Source organism: Sciurus vulgaris (assembly GCF_902686455.1).
Source record: "Sciurus vulgaris genome assembly, chromosome: 11".
In the NCBI taxonomy this organism is placed as follows: domain Eukaryota; kingdom Metazoa; phylum Chordata; class Mammalia; order Rodentia; family Sciuridae; genus Sciurus; species Sciurus vulgaris.
The window spans coordinates 36,391,069-36,414,651 of record NC_136472.1 but is presented as its reverse complement, the minus strand read 5'-3'; the positions used below and the strand labels follow the sequence as shown (position 1 = coordinate 36,414,651).

At 53.8% G+C, this 23,583-nt stretch overlaps 1 protein-coding gene across 8 annotated transcripts in view; it reads left to right on the top strand.

The window, feature by feature from the left end:
• The window catches only part of LOC306640269 (proline-rich protein 5-like), a 185,983-nt gene that overhangs the window by 119,638 nt on the left and 42,762 nt on the right, over positions 1–23,583 (top strand). For 7 of the 8 annotated variants that reach the window (XM_079104413.1, XM_079104411.1, XM_079104410.1 and 4 more), the window contains 3 exons: positions 256–347; positions 9,660–9,800; positions 14,870–22,173. In XM_079104413.1, the coding sequence (XP_078960539.1) occupies positions 256–347; positions 9,660–9,800; positions 14,870–15,109 (473 nt within the window). In that variant the 3' untranslated portion in view covers positions 15,110–22,173. Of the gene's footprint in view, positions 1–255; positions 348–9,659; positions 9,801–14,869; positions 22,174–23,583 lie in introns of those variants that run through there. The other variant, XM_079104416.1, reaches the window with a different exon arrangement.

Below are 23,583 nucleotides of genomic sequence, written 5' to 3'. Positions count from 1 at the left end.
ACCACTCTCAAGAGAAGCAAGTCTGCAGTGCCAGCGTGAGTCCCTTCCAAGGGCAGAGCTTGCAGTGACCTGACCGCCTCCCACCAGGCCCATCTCAGGCAGGGACGAAGGCCGGGCAGCACCACAGCGCTGCTCTCTGGGCTCGAAGGGCCGGGCTTGGCGTTTTCCAGCGCCCCGGACTGTCTTCTGCCTCTCCCGTGAGTAACGCGAGCTCCTCTCTTCCTTTCCCCCTCCCCTCTTCCCGCCCTGGAGCAGGTGAGAACCGCATGGAGGTTCTGGCTGACGTCTGGGACCACTTCTTCACTGAGACCCTCCCCACCCTGCAGGCGATCTTCTACCCGGTTCAGGTCAGTGTCCCGGGCCACCCACCCCTGCCGGCCTCGGTCTTGACCTTTGCAGGCTGGGGCGCTGGCGAACGGGGGAGAAGCCCGAGCCAGGCTGTCCGAGCTCTGTCCTCGACTTTTCCAAAGTAGAGAAGCCTGGAGAGGGACTTGTCGCCTCTTCTCTTTCTTTCCCACCGCATCCCTGCTGCTTCTCCCCTCCCTCCACCCTCCCTCCCTCCCTCCCTCCCTCCTTCCTTTTTCTTTCTTTTTTCTTTTTCTTTCTCCTTTCTCTTTCCTTTTCTCTTTTTCTTTCTCTTTCTTGCTTTCCCTTTCTCTCTCTCTCTTGCTCTCTCTCCCTTCTTTCTTTCTTCACAGTTTCTAAGCACACTTGCTGTTGCCCCTGCATCATGGGAAACAGGTACTGCTCCCTGCCTTCCGTGGGGAAGCTCGGAGCGAGGAGCCTCGTGAGGGGACGTAGTGCTGGGCGAGGGGTCGTAGACCTGGGTTCGGGATTGGGGGTTGAGTGGCATGTGTCGCGCTTGCCTATCTCCCTTTACCTCCTGCAAAATGAAGTACTTGGAGTAAAAGGAGCACCCTCTCTCTTTTGTGTTCTAATTCCAGGACCTCAGCTCACTTGACTGCTTGTGTCCATTTCCTTCCTCTTTCTTTTTTTTTGGTACTGGGGATTGAACCCAGGGGTGCTTAACCACGGAGCCACATCCCCAGCCCATTTTTTTTTATTATATTTAGAGACAGGGTCTCGCTGAGTTGCTCTGGGCCTCGCTAAGCTGCTGAGGCTGGCTCTGAACTTGCGATCCTCCGGCCTCAGACTCCGAGCAGCTGGGGTTACAGGCATGCACCACGGTACCCAGCTTTCTTCCTCTTTCTGCAGAGGTTAATAGCACTGCCGATGGTGCCAGGGCAGAGCAGCCCCCTCCCCACCGCCAGGGAGAGTGGCGTGGCCATTCCTGTCCCCGGTGCCCCCTCTTGCATCGGCAGCACCCCGCTCACCTGCTCTCCTGCCCGTGGGTTGAGGCTCCGTGCTCACTCTGGCTCTGCTGAAGGCGGGGTACAATATGGAGAGTAGAAACAGAGCCATTAGCGATGACTGAGGATTTCCTCCTACCAGGAGGTCTGATGGTATTTAAAGGAACATGGAGGTGCTTAAAATACACATATAATATTTAAAACCCTGGAGGCCATGCCTGCAGATTTCATTACCCATTTTGGTCCTGTCCCTAACGTTTCTAGTAAAGTAGAACAGACAGAAGCCCTTGGCCCGCAGCCTGCAGCCTGCTCCCCTCTTTCAGCCAGTCCTCAGCCCTGGCCTGCATTTGTGTGGCCCATGCAGCCCCGTACCCGCTGCTTTCTGCAGTAGTCACCCATCTGCTGGCCGTGCGTCCTGTCTTCGGAAGCCAGACCCGGGGGTTGAGGGTTGCCTGAATCAGCAAGTAAAAATACAGGGTGCCAAGTTATATTCAAATTTCATAATAAACAAGTAATGCAGCACTTGGGGCATAGTTATATAAAAAAAGGATTCAAGTGTAGCAGGACATTCTGTGTTTATCTGGCAACCCCAAAGGAGAGAGTTTCTAAGGGCCGTCTGGGCAGGGAATTCCAGGGTGTCTGGGTGGTTCTAGCATGAGGACTGTGGGATCTGGGACCTGAGGTCTGCACCCGGGCGGTAGGAGGTGGGCAGCGAGGGGCCTCTGAGGCTCAGAGCCAGGCAGGACCCCAGTCCTACAGGTCTGACCCTGGTTCTGCCCTGAGTCGCCTGAAAACACGTATGATCTGGCAGTTGCTGGCCGGGCCCTGTTCCCCCTTCTCTCCCAACCAGACTTAAGTTCGCTTCGCTCTAGTTTGTCCCCGTCTCCACCCAGCTGGCGGCTCCCAGCCCATCACCCTCTGCAGACGTCTGCGTGTCTGGCTCTGCCTTATTCGGTTGGCTGAGATTGGGCAAGGGGCTGACCAGTCCACGTGTGGACAAGGAATGTCCCGAGGCGCTGGGGAGGATGGGGGTGGGGTCCCAGGAAGGAGGGAGCTTTGCTTCCTGCCCACTTTTCGATCTCAGCGGACTCAGGGTCACAAATACGTGACGTTCTGGGACTGCATGCTCTCCGGTTGTAGTCTTTCTTTGGGCTGAGCCCAGACTAACTGATGGCACCGTAGGGAACAAGGACGTGTGTTTTGTGTGTCTGTTTGTGGAGGACAGAGAGGCTTGGATTTGGGTGCCCTCCCACCCCAACCTAAAACAAGAAGGGAAAAGAGATTCAGGATGAGTGTGAGCCCCCTCTCTGCTTCATGGGGCACTGAGGCCCGTGGCCCCAAGTGGTCCTCTAAGAAAGCAGCGACTAACCTGTTTACATGCCAGCTTGGCATAGAATGGGTTTCCCGCCTGGTCCCCTAAACACATTTCCTGCCAGCGTCAGAGGGTTACACACAGAAAAGGTCTTTATGGTTTTGGGGACCAGCAAGGTTCTCAAAAAATGCCCCCTATCTCAGGCAAGATCCATGGCTCGGGAGGTGGGAGCCCTGCCGTGTCCATGCTGGGGCCGCGTTGCGGACTGAGCCTGGTTTAATTTGCCTTGGACACAGGAGGAGCCCCTCTGGTCACTTTTAAATCCGGGCTGTTCTCTGGTCCTGTGGTGGTTGACCCTGGGCTTGGATGCTCCCAAGGTGGAATGGCTCGCCTCCTGCAGCCAAATGCCCTAACTGACCGTCCTTCAGGACCGTGGGTACCTTGTGGGGAGGGGGGACTACAGAACAGGCTATGGAGAAGCAGGGCTAGGGGATGGGTCAGGAACAGGGGTCCAGAGCCTGAGCAGCGCCCAGGCTGCCTTGCACGCAGGCGCTCCGTCCCCCACACACCGGCTCCATCCCCTCTGAGCCTCGGTTTCTTCTATAAAACAATACCTACTCCAGAGGGGCGAGGGGAAGAGAAAGAGTGAGGATAGGAAAAGCAGCTAGTTTGGCACAGGACATACAGTAAGGGCTCGAGAACAGTCGCTCAGATCTTCAGTGTTGTTATTCTCTGTCGACCAAAAGGTGTCAGAGTCTGAGCCGACCACCCAGGTATCTGGATCTATTTTTCACACCCATGGGCTAAGCTAATGGGTTTGGAATGGGTAGATTTTTTTGTTCATTTGTTTGTTTCTATGTTTGTTTTTTGGAAAGCATTATTTTTGAGTGTCCACATGATCATGGTCCTTAAAAAAAAAATCAATCATCCTTTCCATTGCTGTGAGATGGTAGGCTCTCATCCACTGTTACTGGGAGCAGAAATCAACAGTCTTTTCAGAGAGCAACATGGGGGTAGCTGTGAGAGTTTTTAAAGGCATATTTTGATCGCACAATTCTGTTTGAAGGAGCAGTAATCTGAATACACTGATTAAAGGAGCTCAGAGAGGCATGGATGAATGAGTTTATTATAGCATTGTTTGTAGGCAAAACCAGGCATCTTGGTTGAGGAGATGTCAGTTACGTAGAACCTATGAATGCAATGGAATACTATGCAGCCTCAAACAAGGAGTGAGTGGGAAGAATCAATATGTGCTGGTATGAAAAGATGTCCAGAATATACTCCATTAAACAAAAGCAAGTGACAGAACAGTAGGAAGGGTATAACCCCTATGTGTGTTTAAAGATCACGCATGTAATTTCATTTTCTGGAAAAATCTGGAAGATGAATGAAAGCCTTTTAAGAGTGTGTAGAGTGAGAATAAGAGACTAGGAGGTCTTCTTTTATCCTAGGCCCTTTTTAAGTGTTCAGTCTTTGCCCATAGGTATCTATCACCTTGATGAGAATCAAAAAAAAAAAAGGCAAAGGGGACGGAAGTTGTTTGTATTGGGGGCAGAGCTGGTGGTAGAAAGGCCTCTGGGTGCCTTGCAGGCCTTGGAAGAAACTGCTGGAAAACCAGTTCTGTGAAGTTATCTGGCAGTTGCTCGGCGGGGTTCTTGGAATCGCCACCACGGACCTTGCAGTCTCTTCTTTCCACCAGATTGCTGTTCAGGAGTGGTTTCTAGAAGTTGACCTGCCCTGGTCTTCCTCCTTCTCTTTCCCTGAGAGAATCACAGGGAATTTCCCTGAATTCAAATCACATAGTTCTGTTGTTTACAGGCGGGGTTGTGAATAAGCTGGCGAGGTCCTGTCAGCTCCCAGCCTCTAGGGCCTGAACAGAGTAACAGGGCCTGGAACTCGAGCCCTGCTTCCCAAAAGTTCAAGTCCAGAGTCTCCTCTGAGACTTTCAGCATGAGCCCCTGTAAAAATGAAGAGCAAGTCCAATGTATCAAGGCACATTGTGAATATTTTCACATGAAGAAATAGTGGCTTGGAAAGAAGCCAGGAGGGACCAAAGCCAGACGGAAATCTAGCTGGTCCTGTAGCTCTGCATCCAGCATCTGGGGCACATGGCGTCCTGAAGTTCTCTCAGAAGGGCTTGCGTGGCTCTGCCCCTGTGGCCTCGCTGGTTGCAGCCCACGTGGCCTCTCTGCTGGCTTGTCTCTGCCCTCCCTGCAGCCTTCCTCAGCCGATGAGCCATGGTACTGGCATTTCTTAACCTCAGGGGTCTCCACTGCAGCTCTGGCTTCCTCCTCACATCTCCATGCATTGCCCTCTCAAGGGGCCTTTCAGGGGTGTCTGCAGGGACCCCAACCCTGCTGCACCTTGCCTGGCCTCCCAGGCCTTCCTCTGAAATCTTGCTGGAAGCCTCCATGACCCCCTAACTCCAGCATCCTGCAGAACCAGCACCTCATGGTGCTCGCCAAGGTGGCTGCCGCCATCTCCAGCAGTAGCCAAGCCTCCAGGGACCCTGGCTGCCGCGGCCTCAGAGTGCCTGGGTGGCTGAGCACCTTGAAAAGCACTTCCTACGCCCCCCTGTGCAGCCAGGTTGCACCCCTGGTTTCTCCTCAAGGGAATATTTACTTTTACATGCTAGAGCCTGAGATGGTGTGGTCTTGCCTATTCCTGAGATACTCTGGAGCCTTCTTCCCTGTTGTTTCTGAGGAAAGCAGTCACCGCTTCTTTCCTGACTGTAGTGTCTTGAATGACCACACCTTCCTTAGCCCCAGTTTTACTCACACTTTTCTGGCCCAAACTGCACATTTTTCAAATTTTTCTGCTTTGCTTTCTGCTTCAGATTATCACAATAAACTTGGCAAAAAGCCTCCATTAATATGCATGCTACAGCCTAAGGCTATGCTGCCTAGAAACTTCTTCTGCTAGATTAAGAAGTCCTTTGCCTTTAAATTCAGCCCCACAGAGAGCCTCAGGACACGGGCGAAATGCAGACCTCTCCTTAGCCAGGATATAATGAATGGCCTGTGGCCCAGTTTCCAAGAGTCTCCCTCCTCTGAAGCCTCCTGGCCCTGTCTTTGCTGTTCAGTCTTCTTGGCGTGCCGGTCTTCTAAACACCCACCAGAAGTGCCTGTTCATCTCCGCTTATAACAGTCTGAAGTGTTTCCATCTTACAACTTTAAACTTTCCAAAATTCCTCCCACAAATGCCAAAGGGCTCCCAAAGCTTCTAAGCCACGTTGGTCAGGTTAGTCCCAGTCATGACCCCACTTCTGGGTACCAATTTCTGTTTTATTCATATTCAATTTTGTCGCTGCTGTGATTAAAAGGTCTGACAAGAACAATTTTAGAGGAGGAGAAATTTATTGGGGAGCTCCTGGTTTCAAAGGTCTCAGTCCCTAGGAGACTGGCTCCATTCCTTAGGGCTCGAGGGTGAGACAGGACATCATGGTGGAAGAGTAGGGTGGAGGAAAGAGCTGGTGGCATCAGAAAGCAGAGAGAGCTCTGCTCAACAAGGACAAAATATATGCCCCATAGGCAAGCCCCAGGGACCCACCTCCTGCAGCCACACACTACCTGCCTCCAGGTACCACCCTATCAGGGACTCAATGCACTGATGAGGTTAAAACACTCACAACCCAATCATTTTACCTCTACCTTTGTTTCATTGCCTCCCACATGATCTTTTAAGGGACGCCTCACGTCTAAACCATAACAGATAAAAAACTATAAAATATAGCTATGGTATCTCATGATGCTATAGCGATGATGGATGTTTGTAATGCCTGAATGTGTTACTTTGAAACAGACAAGACATGATAAAGCTACGCTAAAATATGCTCTTGAAGAGAACACAATGCATTTGAGTTGACAATGTTAATTGAGCACATACTGCCTGCTGGGGCTCTGGGCGCCCTAGCTTCATCCGCAGGATTCCCCCCAGCAGCAGCGCTTGGGTGACGTCAGCCAGTCTCCCAGGCAGCAGGCATTATGGTGTCCGGCCCCCTCAGAAGGTGGCTGAAGAAGTGGTTTGTTGTCCTTCCCAGAACCCAACTTGTGTTAGTTAGCTTTGGTTGTTGGCTCACAGTTTCAGAGGTCTCAGTTTGTGATCAGCCACCTCTAATGCCCTGGGCCTGGGTGAGGCAGAACATCATGGTGGACGGGTGTGCAGGAGGAGAGCTGCTTAGCTCATGGCAGATAAGAAGGAAAGAGAAGAAGGAGAAGGAGTCAGGGACTCCTTCAGATATTATCCAGACCGTAATCCCCAGTGACCTACTTCCTCCAACCACACCCCACCTGCCTGCAGTTACCCCCCAGTAGTCCATTCAAATGATTAAGCCATCAAATAGCTTAACCCCCGCTGGGCTTACAGCCCTCATAATCCAATCTTTCCACCTCTGAGCATTGCTTCATTGCCGGCACCTGAGCGTTTGGGGGGACCCTCCAAGATTTCAACCATAGCACTATGGTTAGTGCTAAATAATTCCTATCCAAACCCAGAATGATTTCATCCTGGGCCTTCGTCACGTGGCTTGATCAGGGTCAGGAATTGTATCCCGAATGACCTGGAAGGCTTGTTAAAACCCAGATTCCTGAGCCCTGCCTGCAGAGTTTCTGCTGTAGTCTATCTAGAGTGGAGCCTGAGAATTTTGCATTTTTATTAGCTTTCCAAGCAACAGTGTTGCTGCTGATCCAAGCTATTTGTCAGCATTTTTCAGAGAAACAGAACTAGTAATTGTGGGAGTGTGTGAGTGTGTGTGTGTGCGTGTGTGTGTGTGCGCGCGCATGCGCGTGCTCCTGAACCATGTAGCGATATTTCAGTCAGCAATGTAGTGCACATCCTGTGGTGGTCCTGTAAGATCTCACCTGGAGACAGTCACCTTAGTCTGTGTAAGTACACTGTATGATTTTCGCACACTGATGAAGTTGCCTAATGCATTTCTCAGAAACACCCTTGTCAGTAAGTGACATGGGTATTATGCAGAATCGCCTGCGGCGGCTGTGGAGGCTGTGAGCTCTCCACCTCTGTGACAGATACCTGAAGTAATCAACTTACTTAAACGGGGCAAAGACTGTTTTGGCTTGTGGTCGCAGAGGCCTCAGTTCATGCTCTCTTTGGGCTGGTGGTGGCACAGTGCAGTCATGGCAGCAGGAGCGAGTGGCAGAGGTGGCCTGTTCACCTCATGGCGGCCAGGAAGCAAAGAGGAGCCGGGAAGGGCTGGGGCCCCGATATCCTTTCGTGGACATGCCCCCAATGACGTGACTTCCTTCCGCTGGTCCCCACCTGCTCAGGGTTCCACCACCTCCCAGTAGTGCCCCAGGCTGGTGACCAAGCCCTGGACTTATGACCTTTGGAAGTTTAACAGATCCAAACTGTGGCAGGGGCAGAGTCCCACAGTCTGCTTCTGCGAGCTGGAGACCCAGACAGCCAGGGACGTGGTTCAGTCTGAGTCCAAAAGCCTGAGAACAAAGGGGCTGCTGGTGTGAGCTTATCCCAGGGCTGGAAAAGATGAGATGGGATGGGCAGGCGTTCCGGGGTGTGGGACGTGGCCTTCTACCTGAGCACAGTGAAAGGAGTCCTGGACATCTGTCAGGGCACGAGGAGCCGTGAGTGCTGGGGCGTGGTTTGAGAAAGGGAGACCACAGGACCTGGGGGACACTGCCATAGAGGGTGATGAGGAAGGCAGTCGGGTGGTCAAACTGAGTCCATGCAGCGTGTGGCTGGGGGTTGTGTGTGTTCGTTGGGAGAGGGGGCTACAGAGATGGCAAGGGTTCCCATAAAACCCTAAGGGTCACAGGGAATATAAAACTTCCTTAAGCCTTGGAGCGTGGACAACAGCATCATGTTTGGGATGATACCTTTGGCTCATTCCAGGAGCAACCAATTTTTGATATGTGCTCTGTGTGTGTGTGTGTGTGTGTGTGTGTGTGTGTGTGTGTGTGTGTGCATGCACATGTGTGCATGTACAGGCGTGCATTCAGGTGCATGTGAAGGAGAATCTGAGAAATTAGCTCTTTCTGTCTTGGCAATCTTCAGGAGCTCTAAAATCAAATAATTTCAGTTTGAATCCCTTAGGGCTTTCTAATTTTTCATCTGTGAAATGGATTTCATAACAGTACAACGGATGGTTGTCTGAGTCTGTTCAGGCTGCTATAACAAAACACTATAGACTAGGTAGATTATCAACAACAGAGGTTTCTCTCCTACGGTTCTGGAGGCTGGTAGTCCAACAACTAGGTACAGGCAAGGAAGTGTCTGTGAGGGCCTTTTTGCTCTGAAAGGGGTTCGGGGTTTCTCTGCAGCCTCTTTCATAAAGGCCCTAATCCCATGCCTGAGGGCTCCATTCTCATGATCCTATCACCTCCCCAAAGTCGCACCTCCAAATGCCTTGAACTTGGGGTTAGGATTTCAGCGTATAATTTGGGGGAGGCCCAAACCATGGTAGTGGCGGTGGGGATTAAATGTGTGATTCACATGGAAAATGCTCAGATTCACATCTTGCATGTAGTCGGAGGTTAACAAACACCAGCCTTCGTGACTTATTATTTTCATCCCTTGCCTGCTCCTCCCACAGAAGAGCAAGTCCCTCATACTCTTCCAGTTATTTTTCTTGCTAAGTCACTTGTGTTTCTGTAAGAATCTAATATCTCATGGAAACATCGAAGGCCTGCTCTTTTCTTTTTCGGGCACACAATGTGCACTTAAATGTTTTATGGACGAGGTTGGGAAGCAGCCTTGAATGTGGGGAGGTAGAACTGACCTTTGGTTTCTCCCCACCTTCCTCTGTCTTTCTCCATCCTAACCATTCATAGCGCTTGGCAGCATGGCCCTGCTGTGTGTCTCTATTGTCTTTGGGGCCTTTGCACAGGCTGATCCTGTCCTGGGCTTAAACAAAGCTCTCTCGTTCCAGAGGACAGGAGCTGGGGCTTCACCTCTGGTAGCCTTGCACATGCCTGGTCCCGTCTCATCCGGGCACTGTATTTGGCTGGTGGCAGATGCTACAAGCTCTCACCTCTCACCCTCCCTCTTCTGTCCTCTCCCAGGGACAGGAGCTGACCATCCGCCAGATCTCCCTGCTGGGCTTCCGAGACTTGGTGCTGCTGAAGGTGAAGCTGGGCGACTTGCTGCTGCTGGCACAGTCCAAGTTGCCCTCCTCCATTGTCCAGATGCTGCTCATCCTGCAGGTGAGGCCCTGGTGGAGGCCCAGGGAGGAGGGAAAGAAGGAGGCCACTGCTGGGAGACCAGGGCTCAGGGACCGAATGACAGAGCTTCTGAGCTTCATTGAGGATTCTTTGAGTTTGTCCATGTTCCTGAGTTCAGTTGTTTGATGTGTGCTCACAGGGTCCCCTTGGGGTCCCTGGTGCTGTGTTCATTGCTGGAATTGCAGGGGCGTGAAAGAAGCGTGGCCCTTCATTCCGGAGGTGGACACTGTCCAGTTATCTCAGGGAGTCATGGGCTGCAAGGGACACCAAAAATCCATTGCAGCCTAGCACAAGCCAGACCAGGTCCTTGACAGAACACCCCAGGGCAGATTGGCTTCGTGACTGGGTGACACTGGCCAAGTTGCAAAGTCACCAGCATTTCTCGGCTTCCTGGCCTCTAGTCGCCCCTGGTCCGCCTTTCTCTCTGATGCTCCCTGGCCTTGCACAGACTCCCTTGGACTTGGTCATTCTCCATCTGTGGGGTTGCGTCCATTGCTTTGGTTCCCACCTGATCCAGAGTGGCAGGCCACAGTGAGAGGCCAACCACCCAGACGGCTGCCCGAGCCCCTTCATCCCAGCTCTGAATCAGCAAAAGGAAGGTGAGCCAACGTTGTTGGTCCCTGGCTGTTGGCCAGCCTCAGGCCAAGGACTTTAAATGTGTCCTTCTCTTAAATGATCCAATCAGCCACCTTGTAAGGTCAGCATTGTTTGTCATTTCCATTATAGACAAGGAAACTGAAACCCAGGAAGTTCACCAACGTGTCTGTGTTTTCCCAGCTAGTAAGGGGTCATAAAATTGAGAACTGTGCACCCTGGTTTCTCCCCAGAGGAAAGCATCTGATTGGCCCACCTTGGGCTAGGTGAGTCCTCTTTGCCTAGTAGGCTTTGACCTTGAGTGGGATCAAGAAGTCCAAACCTGGCCTCAGCAAGCCCATTCCTGTGGGTGGGCATACAGTTCTCCCAGGGTTGCAGGAAACAGACTGACTGGTTGAAAGGCAGCCCTGGGGAGGAGGAGGCCCAGAGGAAAACAGAAACTTCAAATTCTGAATCCTGATCTACAGTTTCTCACAAAATTTATAGGTGATTTGACGCCATCTTAGACCCAGCTCATCACTGGGGACTTTTCCTCTTTTTAAAAAAAAACAAAAAAACAAAAAAAAAAACTTCCTAATCTATAAGGCTGAAGGCTGTGCAGGTGTGCAGGTCTCTAACATAAAGCATGCTCGCAGAACAGAGAAGAAGAAAGGCTTTCTCAGACGTCTGTTACATTTCAGGAGGGAGCGGTCAGACTCTGAGGGCAGTTATTGACAATCCAAAAGGTAGGGACCCATGGTTAATTTAGGCTTCCTGGAGAAAGGCAGAGAGAGGGGAGTGGAACGGACCCCTTCCCTAGGCATCGGTCTCTGACCATAACGTCTCTGTAATTTCATTTCACAGTGGGGTCTGGTTTTGCCATCACACCAGAGCAGAGCTGTGTTCCCAGGTTCCATGCTGGATCAGGCTGAAGGGGACCCTAGGCTGCCCCCACAGCAGGAACGGAACTGCCCACCCGGGGCCCCTGACCCACCCTCCCCTGGCCGCTGTTCTCTTTCCATTCTCTCAGCGGGGCCATCCTTCTGGCTGCTATCCCCTTTCCTGTAATCCCAGAGGAAGGGATGCCTAGGAGGGAGAGGGTGAGTGTGATCGGCTGGCCAGTCAGGTCAAGCATTTTGATGGAAGGGACGGAGCAGAGGGGTGGGAAAGCAATGCCTGCGGCTGGCACCTGATTGAGCTTGGCCTCTGAATAAGGAGTGAAGAAAGTGAGCCCTGGGGATTCTGAGAGGACAGTTAGGAGGGTTGGGGTCTGCCCTCCCACCTCTACCGATACGATTTGGGGGATTAGAAGGTATTCTTTTATATATTTCGGTTACTCTCTGTGTTTCGGGAAGAATCTACCCATTCCTGCAGCCGAGGGTTCTCGTCAGTTGATGCCGGATCAGGAGCGTGGATAAGGAAAACTGTCTACCACGTTCTGAGGTTCTGGCTCCTATGTGGACAGCCTGGAAGCTGTCCTTGTCCTCCTCACGAAGGATCAGAATGCTTGCCTAGGAGGATCTCTTCCACCCGCCCGGCCCCTGCCCCAGCTGGCCTTCCCAGCCGGCCTTCTGTGGGGCAGCTACAAACTCCAGGAGTTGCCACTGCCCTTAGGAAGAAAGCCCAAGCCTGCGCCCTGGCCTGGGCCTCCCACCTCCCAGCCACACCTGGAGCCTGACTTTCCTGGAGGACTTCCTGGGCCCTGCTGCAGCTGGCCCTTTGTGCCACTGTCCCCTCTACTCACAATGTTCTGTCTTCTGGGACCCACCAGCCCCCTTCCATCAAGGCAGATCCTTAGGCTTCCTCCTCGCCCTGTGTCCCTGGCACCCAGCCCAGTCTTTGGCACATAGTAGGTGCTAATTAAATGCTATTCAGTGAGTGGTGGCACCAACTACTGAGAGCCTGAATGAGACGGACACCAGGTCCCTGGCCCCAGAGATGATGATGGTTGGTGACCATCATGCTGAGCCGATGGAGCCCCAGGGTTTTGGCAGTTTTCTGGAGAACTGGGCAAGGAAATGGTCCCTCCTGTGGCTACGCCATTGTTTGTTCCGCTTCAAGCTGAGAGGGAGGATGAGAGGCGCTGGCTGAGCAGCTCAGGACCAGTGGCCAGCTGACTGCCCCACGGCTCCTAGGCCCCTGCTTTCTCCCTCCGAGTGGCCTTTCTGGCCACCTCTGCCTTCGTCCTGCAGCCTCCGTGCTTGGATGCCCCCCAGCACTACCTGAGCAGAGTGTTTGGCATCGGTTCCCTCAGGGCTTCTGGGAGTAGTCCCCTGTCCTTCCTTACTGGGGAGCCACCGAGCCTGGGGCAGGGAGGGTGTGACAGGGGCGAATGCAGGTCTCTTCCTCTTCTTGAGCAGCAGCCTCTGGGTCTGAGTGGAACTTCAGGTGGCACTGCCTTGGGTCTCTGTACCTAGGATTGTCATTCTCTCCACAGGCCCTTACTGTCCCCAGGGCCATGAGACCTGGGGCTGATTGATTCTTCCAAAGCCACCTGACTCTAGAACCAAGACAAGAGCCCTTTCTCAGATTTCAGCTCTCCTGTTCCCAGAATATTTTGGAACCCACCCTTCCCTTCCACAACACCTGAGGGTGTTCTGTGGGCAGAGTGCTCAGTGCTCGGTGCTCCGGCTGCCCTGAGACTTCAGCCCCCGAGGGGACCTGGAGACTCTGCTGTGGCCCGCAGGGCGCGTGCCCAGTGCCTGGAGGACCCTGCACCTGGCTCCATCATCTCCGACCCTGCTCGGCATTCGTAAGAGCTTCAGGAGGAAGGGGCCGTCATCTTCACTTTGCCCCACAGTTATAGCCAGTCTGCTGCCAGGCGACGGGCGGAGAGCGGCAGAGGGCGCCTGCCAGCCCCACTCTCGGGCGGCGTCCTGCAGAACCGTCCAGCCCTCGTGGGGCGTCGGTGATCCAACCCTCCCACTCCTTCTGTCACTTCTCCCACTTAGTGCTTATGAATTCTAGGCGGGGAGGGGCTATGGAAGAACCCGGAGGAGAACTGTCAAGGTCAAAAAAAAAAAAAAAAAAAAAGAGAAAGAAAGAAAAAGAAAAAAAAAAAAGTTTCCTGGGCTCTGAAACCCAGTCCAGTTGGTTTTGTGGCTGAAACCACTGGGCTGATGAGGCCTGGTGTGGTTCCTGGGGTGCCTGAGCAGGGCTCCCCTTTTTCCTTCTCCTGCCTCGAGGGCTCCCTCCTCTTGGGACGGATGTGTCACCCTCGGTAGAGCTGCTCCTTTGCTCACCCCATTTATTTCCACGGCTCACGCTTCTGGTGCTTCTGCTCAGCAGGAGTGGATTGGATCAGAGGTCATAGGGCACCGTCTTGCCTTGACCCTGGCTGCCAGGCGCCCATTGTGTGTTGGCCACCTATTTTCTCTGCATCTTCTCAGCCCAACCTCCAAATCCTCTGCCCCACCCCCGCCCCACTTCCTTCTATTTCCTTAAACCGCCCCTCCCCCCACTACACCTGCCCCCACCTGTCTCCATGGGATGTAGCTGAGAAGGGCCAAGGAGGAGCCTGTTTCTCTGCAAGGACCCCCACCTTTCTCTGGAAGCTCTGTCTGCCTCATTGTCTGACCATCTTCTTACTTTTTAAATGAAAGCAATTGAAAATCTGTTGTGAGAAATTGACATGATAACTTTTCAGGCTGAGCACAGCCGGAAAGAGCCTGGCTCCTTTCCTGCTCAGGTCCCTGTCCCTCGCTAGGTGGCCTCCCCTTCCTCGTGGTCGCTCTGCAGGAGAGCATGCTTCACCTCCTTTCTAGGGAGAAGCTGAATTCCCAAGGAATCTGCTAGCTTTCTAGAAAAAGCTGGTTACAGGCTCCTCTGTGGGTTTGACTCTTGGCGTTGTTTGGGTTGGTGTTTATTCGGGGGTTCGATTGTGAGGACTTCTGTCGTCCTGGGCTTTTGAACCGGCTCATCATCTTGCTGCAGAAAGTCCACCTACTTCTAGAGTGAGTCTCCCTTTCTTCTATTGTTCTGGACATTTCCATAAGCTTTTCCCCCTTTCTAGCCTGTGAACAAGTGGCAGTAGGATAGGCTCAGAGACAGATGGCTTGGGTTCCAGCTCAGGGCTTTGGTCATCTACAGCTGTGTTTTGCTAGGCAAGTTACCTCAGCTCTCTGGGTCTGTATGTCCCATCTGTAGAAGGGGGCCAATGGGGCGCCTTCCCTCAGGTTGTTGGGAGGGCTGTGCATTAATCCATGTGAAGCACTTATGTAAAATGCTTGTCTGCTCTCGGCAAACTGGTCACGCCATTGTGGGTGGGTTTATCACGGGGACCCTTCAGACCTCAGCCTTGGAGCTCAAGCGGGATGTGATCTGAGACAAGGGATGAGGGCACCAGGCCTCAATTTCCGTCATTCTAATCCCAAGGCCGCTGTGCCGCCTTGTGCAGGGCAGGAGGGCAGGCGGGATGCCTTGGCAAGCCTGCTGGCCAGCTTTCACTGACCTTTGTGTGTCTTGGATGTTTTTTCCAGAGTGTCCACGAGCCTACGGGTCCAAGTGAGGGTTACCTGCAGCTGGAGGAGCTGGTGAAGCAAGTGGTTTCTCCTTTCCTGGGCGTCAGCGGGGACCGAGGCTTCTCCGGACCCACGTACACACTGGGTAAGGGGCACAGCTCCTGCGAGGCTGGGAGCCTGGGCGGTGTGGCTGCTGGCTGCCTTGTTCTGAGCACTGAGTGCTTCCGACGTGGGTCGGTGCAAACCTGTGTATCTTAATCACTCATGTTCCCAGCCTGGGTCACAGTGACTTCCCTCCGCCGAGTGATTCCTTCCCCAGGACTGAGCCCAGCCCCTGTGGTAAAGCCTGTCTGATCCATATCATTGATCAGTGGCTTTGATCTTTTTCATGACCAAGAAAGACATTCATTTCTCTGTACCTGATGTCAGAAACCTTGCCTTGTTCCACCCTCCCAGGCTTGAGTGGAAAGCACACTGGTGAAAGCAGCTCAGGTGTGGAGCCACATTGTCACGTGCATAGCCAGAGGCTGTGGTGCTGCTGTCCCCTGCTCCATGTCTGTAAGCACTGCCAGGCCTGCAAGGAAATGGGTTCCTGGATCTGGGGACAAATCCCACTGGGGCCTTTTTTGATGGCCCTGAAGCTATCGCAGCATCAGGCCCTGTACCAGGTCCCTTGGAGAACCTCGAGATGAATCGGATCTATTCCTTCTCAGTGAGACCACAGTCTAGATAGTCTCGACAGAAACTGCTGGGTAACGGAATCTCAAATAGCTTCCAGTGAGACCACAGTCATGGTAGAAACAGCTCAGTTGTAAGATTTGTAGTAAAAGCCATTTCTCAGTTACTGCCTGAAATGTAAATCCTTAAAATGCAGGAATTGTTCAGTGTTCTATCCCAGCAACTGGAATGGTGCTGGGCATAGAGTAGACAGCTAGCTGTACCCAAGCCCAATCAGTTAGCACCAACAGAGAGGTGTGGAGCAGGAAGCAGGACCCGAATTTGGAAATGGTTGCCCCTCTTTTCGTGGAAATGGAGTTGTAGCTGAGCTTCAAAGCCGGAGGGAAGTGAGCAGCTTTCAGGGAATCTCCTGCCCTTCCTGGGCCTCTCCACTGCAGAGAAAGGCAGGGCTTTTCACCAGCAGTTTTCCCAGCCCTGGTCGTGTTTCTCTGGAGACACCAGCTTAACCACAGACACCACAGATAGGAGGGTGCTGGCCCCAGCCTGCTGCTGCCAGGTTCTCCCCCGCCCCCACTCCTCACTCCACCAGGAGCTGGAAATGATACAAAGGAAAACTCGCCTGCCCTCCCCAGCCCTGAGTCGGGCATGGTATTGCTGCGGTCTCCCTGGAACCCACCTTCCCGCTACTGGCTTGGCTCATGGAGTTTGGTGGGGGAGAGTGGGGAGGTCCCAGGGAGATGTCAGGACACCAGCAGGTTAGCTGGGCCCTGACCACTCTCGGGGCCTAATGCCAGAGCAGGGAAGGAAAAAATTATTTCTCTTTAACTCTCAAAAGTCCTTAGTTGGAAGAGACTCCCATAACAGATTAACGGAAAAACAAGGAGGAGTTTCATAACGTGTATATTTCCTATGTACATGGAAGACACCCAGGGAGCAAGTAGTTTTCAAACAGGCAGCTTTGAATCCTGGCTATTGCAGCATCCTCAGTGAAGAACAGTGAAGTTTTTGAGAGGGGACAAGACAAAGGGAAACAAGTCTCTCAGGCAGCACCTTGTGGGAAGCAAACGAAGGGTGGATAAGGGCCAGTTGGGAAAGCATGTTAGTGTAAAACCCCCACCATCTCCAGATGGCGAAGTCTGAAGTTGTGTGCAGTGCTACCTCTTCTTCCTAAGACTGTGTCCTGCTTTTCAGCTAAATGGGCTGGGTGGGAGGAGCAAGCGTCGATTTGGAAGTTTGTTCCATGAGGACTCAATTTACAATAAGAATAATACCCATTTTATCAAATTATACTGCCAGGCACCGCGGCACACACCTGCAATCCCAGCGACACGGGAGGCTGAGGCAGGAGGATTGCAAGTTTGAGGACAGCCTCAGCAGCTTAGTAAGGTCCTAAGCAACTTTGAGACCCTGACTCAAAATAAAAAATAAAAATGGCTAGGAATGTGACTAAGTGGTGAAACATCTCTGAGTTCAATCCTCAGTACCAAACCCCCCAAACAAACAAACAAAACCCCAACAACAACAACAACAAAAATATTATAAGGCAGAGGTGTGAGTATTTACTGTACCAAGGACAGTTGCACCCTGCACCCTATCCCAGAACCCTTGCATGGTGCTGCAGATGCACCTGTGAACAAATAGGACCCATCCTGCCCTCTAGGGAGGAAGTCAGACAAGGCACGGGGGCCACAGAAACCATAGCAGGGACTTCACCTGGGCCAGGAAGCCAGGGAAGGCTCCCGGGAGGAGGTGATGTCTATGATGGGAGACAGAGAGGAACTAGAATCGGCTGAGCTGAGGAAACAGAGAGTAAAGCAGGGGCCAGGCAGAGAGGAGGATTCCTGGGAGGACCGGAGGGTGGTAGGTAAGCAGGGTGGACTGGAAGGGCTTCAGAGGTGCAGAGTGGCCCGGGGCAAGGGAAGCCACTGGACATAGGCCACATCCCCAGCCCTGCGCAGGGTGAGCTGAATGCCACGCCGCCACATATGTGCAGCTACTCCCATCCTGCAGGCGAGGCACGTGAGGACGAAGGCCGCTTGGCTGGTGGAGTCAGGATTCAAGCACCAGCTGCCCCCATGTTCCACCACCATCCTGCCTTGGCCCCATCAGCATGTAGGACTTGAGTTTCCTACGGGGCAGCTGAGAGGTGGTCCTTCCCTTCTCTTCCTCTGTCCAGTTTGTCCTCGGCCAGACATTCCATCCCAAACCTCTGCAGACCAAAGGGCTGAAGTGCCTTTCCCCTCTGCACGTATCTCTTCAGGCAGGAGGGCTCTCCAAGCCTCCCTGTGCCCCTCCACAGGAGGAGGTGGCCACGTCTCCCCAGCCTGGGCAAGAGGGGCACTAAGACAAATGGCTGAAATAGTGACTAAGGAGTCACAGTGGGCCTGAGAAATCCCTTCACCCACGCAGGGCTTTGCGGTGGCTCCACCAGGACTTGAGTGGGGGCAGGTGTGGTCAAGAGCGGCTGCAGCCTTCATTTCAAAGGTCACTCACCAAATGCCCACCACGCTGTGGGTGGACCGGGCTCTGGGTACTCACCTCTTCCTCCCTCGCACAGTCCCCGAGGGACCTGCCGTGGTCACCGCAGACTCAGGGTGCTGTAGAAGCACCCGTGGCCAGAGCAGTGGTTTACCAGAGGTGTGTCCCCCTGCCTCACAATCCCTGACTCCTTGACCCCCTGAGTCCTGGATATAAGCTCAACGGGCACGGTTAGCGGCCAAATAAAATCAGACAGAAAGCGGCCAGAGCAAGGTTTATTGGAATTTACCTCTCGGGCGAAATTTCCAGATCCCCGCCAGGGTGCAGCTCAAGTAGGGACCTGGAGAAAATCGCACGTGGCCTGGCTGCCCAGGGTTTTTATAGGCCTGGATGGGAGGGGGTCCTGCTGAGTGACAGGTGGATGTGAAGGGTCAGTGGAATTTTCTAGCCCACTTGATGGTCACCTTTGGCGGGCTGGCCTTTGTTCCAGCTGCTCAGCTCTGCCCCCTACAGTCACCTAAATTCCGACCTAACACTGGGGGAGTCCCTTTTCCTGCAGACCCCTGCCCTGGTTGTGTGAGGTTGGCTTCAGAGAGAACCCAGGAGCCCTCCCGGGCTCCAGTGTGTGCCTGAGTGTGCCCTCCCCTCCGAAGTCCCCTCTTTTCTAGAGCAGGGGTAGCCTAGGGGTGAGGGCAGGCTAGTGAGCTGTATTTTAAAAGCAGGTTTGTCAGAGGCCGGGCCCTGTCCTACCTTTCAAGTTCCCCAGCGAGTGAGCTGTGGGCCCTCCCCAGAATACTCAGCCTGCTGGCTCCATTTCACACAGAAGCCGGGGCCTCCCACAAGCCTCCCTCCATTGTGTCCGGGCAGCCCTTCTGAATGCAGTGCTGTCTGAGACCTGAAACTTCCCTGCATGACAAGTAAGGGGTTCTGGGGCTTTCAGGTGCGGGGCCTGGAGAAGGAGCCCACAATGAGCTTGGTGTGCAGGGGTCACAATGGCCACATTATGGAGAGCCCGGGGATCAAAGGACTGGAAGCCATTCCCCATCCAGGGCCCCAGCAGCCCTGTCCAGGCCTTCCTTTTCTTTGTAGATTTGAAAGGAGCTGCCATTGTTGGCTCCCAGGGGGATGAATGCCCGCACTCAGCAGGGAGGCGCTGAGTGAGGAGGGAATAGCTGCCCCTGGCCCCAGCCCATGTGAAAGGCCAGGAGAGGAAGCCGAGGTGGCCAGGAGGGCCTGAAGGTGGGCGACAGCTGAGGTGGGAACCCAGCCCTCTCCCTGCTGACCCTACACCACTGCAAGAAAAAGACCAGATTTTAGGACCTGGGGGTGTCTGCCCCACAGCCTAGTTGACCCAGTGTGAGATGCCCCTCCTTGGGTGACAGAGCCTGCTTTCCCTGGAGCAAAGGAAGAAAGAGGGAAAGGAGCAAGAAGCAAGTGCGGGCAGCTGTCCATGGGCCCAGGCCAGCCTTTGGTTTTAAGGCCTCCTAGGCTTACCCAGCAGGGGTGGACTTTACTGGGGTGCTGCTGACTCATTTGCCAGAGGGTTGACTCTGGAGTCCGGCAGCAGCTTAGCAAGGAAGCACTGTCTGCCAGGGGACCTGACATAGCCGTGTGTCCCCTGTGGTCTCAGCTCTGCCCACACCCAATCTTGGGAACCAAAACATTTCTCCAGAAAGCAGAAAAAAGAGTCGTAGGCCTCCCCCATGAGTCATTGCAGGGCGAGAGGGGTGGCGGCCACGTGGAGGGAACCGGGCCTTGGAAACCACACGGGCTGGGCTCACCATGTGGCCTGGAGTGAGTTACTTTACTTCTCTGAGCTGCAGAGGCCTTCCTGTTGGGGCAGCCGGAGGAAGAAACTGCCCTGGCTCAGGCAGGGCCAGCGAGTGCTGCTACCCCAGCAGCCTTGGCCTGCAGCTCGTCCCAGTGGGAGGCTGTGCCTGCCTTCCTTGCTCCTCCCACTGAACCCCCAGCCACATGCCAGTCCCTGTCAGGCCGTTGTCATGGCCTGACTATTTGTTATCTTCCGCTTAGACTATGAGTTCATGGAGGGCCTGGCGTGAGAGAGGAAGTGGCCAGTCTAGGTCCAGTCTGCAGGTCCCTCAAGGAGCATGGCCCATCTGACGTGTCCTCTCCTCGTGGTTTCCCTTCCTCCTCTGAATTTCCGGTGCGCTCTCTCGCTCTGCCCCGACCTTTGCAACGCCACCTTGTTCTGGCAATTCCTAGTGTGAAGCTCAGGAGCCGGAACCCTGCTGTTGGTTCTGAACTTGGTCCTGGTTCCGTCCCTGAGGGTGACTGGTGTGAAGTCATTTAACAGCTCAACCTCAGGCTCCTCTTCTGCATCCGAGGCGGAGTCGGTGCCGGGGAAACACCGCCGTTCTGGTTCCGCACCTAGCCTAGCGGACACTCGGCACAAGACCCGCCTCACCACAGCATGTGCCCTGTGCCGGACCCCAGCCTCAGGGCAGCACGCACACCACGCTGACCTGGCTCTGCTCTCGGCAGCTCCGCAGCATTCTGGATGCTGCCGGCCAGGAGGCATTTATGGAAGGATGGGCGGGTGCGATGGGGACCCCCTTCTCCAGGGTCAGACACCCTTATGCTGGCTTCTGCTCTCAGCCCCACTCAGCAGCAGCCAGAGTGACCTCTTCTGTCACTTTGCAGCCTGTTGAACACCCGAGGGCTTGACTGTTTGGACTGCTGATTAAAATGACATCCAGGGACCCTTCAAAGAGGCCTCTTTCTCTCCCTGGCTTATTCTGTCAGGTTGGGCCTGTGGAAATCAGCCAGTTCCCACTTCCTCTGGGGATGCTGAGTGGGTCAGACCTGTAATCCCCTCCCCCTCAACTTACCCCATATCCAGACTTTGCCCCCACTCCCCTGGACTGCCCATTCTGGCCATATGAGCCTTTCCCAAGTTTTAGCCCTGTCGTGAAATTTAACATCAATACTGCTGCTGTGGCTCAGGAGGCTGGGGCAGGAGGACCACGAGTTGGAAGGCAGCCTCAGCAAAAGCAGGATGCTAAGCAACTCAGTGAGACCCTCTGTTTGTAAATAAAATACAGAAAGCAGGGCTGGGGATGTGGCTCAGTGGTTGAGTGTCCCTGAGTTCAATCCCCAGTACCCACCTCCAAATATTGCTGCTTTCCATGTACCCTTACCCCCAAACAGAAGGTTTCCCATACTTCTATAAAACATCTGAGTCTCTATGGACAGTAGGAGTAATGCCTCTGGCTCTGCCCTCTGCACCCCCGTGGCAGACCGACCTGACCCTCAGACACACGGCCATTGGCATGTAGTGCCTGCTCTGTGAATAGGTCCCTTTTGGTCTGCGGCTGAGTGGCTTGCGGAATTCACCCCGCGACCTGGGTTTCTCTGCAGCCAATCCACAGTGCCTACTTTTACCAGCAGCGGGAGAGAAATGAATTGTTTTCAAGGGCGTTGATTTTAAAGGATGATTCTTTAATGGGGTCCTTGCTGCTTTGAACTCTCCCCGTGCTTCTGTTTTATGGGTATTGATTTTTTGTGATTATAAAAGTGATCTATGGTTATTGTTAGAATGTGGGGACATGATAGAAATGTGTGGCTTGGCGGGGACAAGGCCTCATCCACAGACTCCTTCTTCCTGGTTCACTCCTTGGCATGGTGTCTCTGATGCTCAAAGGGGCGGCAATGACCCTGACCCTGCCTGTCCTGGACACCCCAGCCTCTCCTGTAGCAGGAGTGGGGCTGGGTGGCGCTTGCTGTTGCTTGACTTGAGAGGGTGGCCTGGCTCAAGGAGCGCATCTTTGGAGTGGGACAGCAATGGCCCCATGAACTGTAGTTGTGTGGAGCAGGGAACGTTTGGGGCTGCCACCTGGAACCCAAGGGAGTGGGCGGCACCCCGTCTTCCTCTCCTGTGCAGGGGGGTAACGAGCCCCACCCTGCCTGTTTCTGAGGGAGATGGGGACTCGACTGTGAAGCCGTGGAAGGGAACGCGCTACGCTCTGAATTCTGCCTGTGGTCATTGGGTTTAGAAAAAATCACTACTGTTACTACCAAACTGCTCCCTCCTGTTCTGAGCTGTAGATTCGGGAATTTAGTCCCAAGGATTGGAATTTCATTCTCTTGTCATTAGGTGGGTGCGTGCGCGTGTATGCGTGTACACGCACACGCACACACACACACACACACACACACACACACACACACACACACACACACAGAGCTGTGAGCGAGTGGACACGTGCAGATCTCACCCTGGTGCTCATCCAGGAGCTTGAGCTTTGGAAGAGCTGGGCACACATCCTGGCCCTTGAGATCCATGGGAGGAGCAGGGGGCAAACCAAAGTAGCCTGGGCCAAGTGTCCCCAAGGCCAGTCTGAGCAGCACTGAGTGGTTTCCCTTGAGAGAGCGGGCACCCCATCCCGGCTGTGTGGGGTACTGATGCTGTCAGGCCTCTCTCTGCTGCTCCGCATCTGTCACTCTGGCCTGCTGGAAGAAGGGGTGCTCTTGTGGGGTCTTCGGGGAAGGGCACTGTGGAAAGCAGGCTGGTGTGCTCCGGCTGGAAGGAGGGCTGAGCAGAGAGTCCCTGAGCAGAGCCCGCCTGGCCCTCAGCATCTCCCTACCTGCCTTCAATTGGCGCTCGCAGGCCAGACCCACTACAGCGGGCAGGGCTGCCTCCTGCCTCACCGAGTCCCTCCACCAGGTGCCACCCTGTGGGAGCACAGTAGGGATGCCTTAGGAGGAACGTGGGTGGGGGACTCCTCGGGGACCCCGGGACACGGCATGCCGTGGTCGGCTTCTGGGCCCACACAGTCCCTGTGAAGGTTGGGAAAGGAGAGGCCCCAAGAACTGGTGGCACGTTCACCTTCTCCTTTGAGAATCATCTGCCTGGACCTTGGCTACTCGACTCTTTAGTTCATTTCCAGCCTCTCCCCCATCCTAGGGGTTCCCTCCTTCTAAAGAAGACAGGGAACCGAACTGGTGGAGATCCCCAACTTTCTTTTTTCTTTTTTTTTTTTTTTTTTTTGGTACTGGGGATTGAATTCAGGGACACTTACCCACTGATCCACATCCCCAGCCCTTTTTAGTATTTTATTTAGAGACAGGGTCTCACTGAGTTGCTTAGGGCCTCACTAAGTTGCTGAGGCTGGCTTTGAACTCACAATCCTCCTGCTGCCTCCTCCCAGGCCACTTGGCTCACGGGCATGCGCCATGAAACCTGGCTCGAGATACCCAACTTTCAGAGGCCAGGGCCTGTGTCTTGTTTGTGACGCTGGTCAAGTGATCTAACCTCCTGGTGCCTTGGTGTCCCCATTGATGGAATAGTCCTAATGATAATGGTACCTCCTCCCTAGATTGGGGGTATTTGTTTAGCTCATATACCAAAGTGCTCAAAACAGTGCCCAGCACCCCATAATAGCTGCCAGTGCTTTTATTGTCATTTTAGGTGGCCCTTCTCATTTTATTCACCCTGCACACAGGCATACACGATAATTTAGACCTTGACCCCTATCTCCGCTTTCAGAGGTCGTGTTCCTTTCAAAGGCTCGGGCTGTTACCAAGTTCCTGTTGACTGCAGTTATCATATCCCAAAA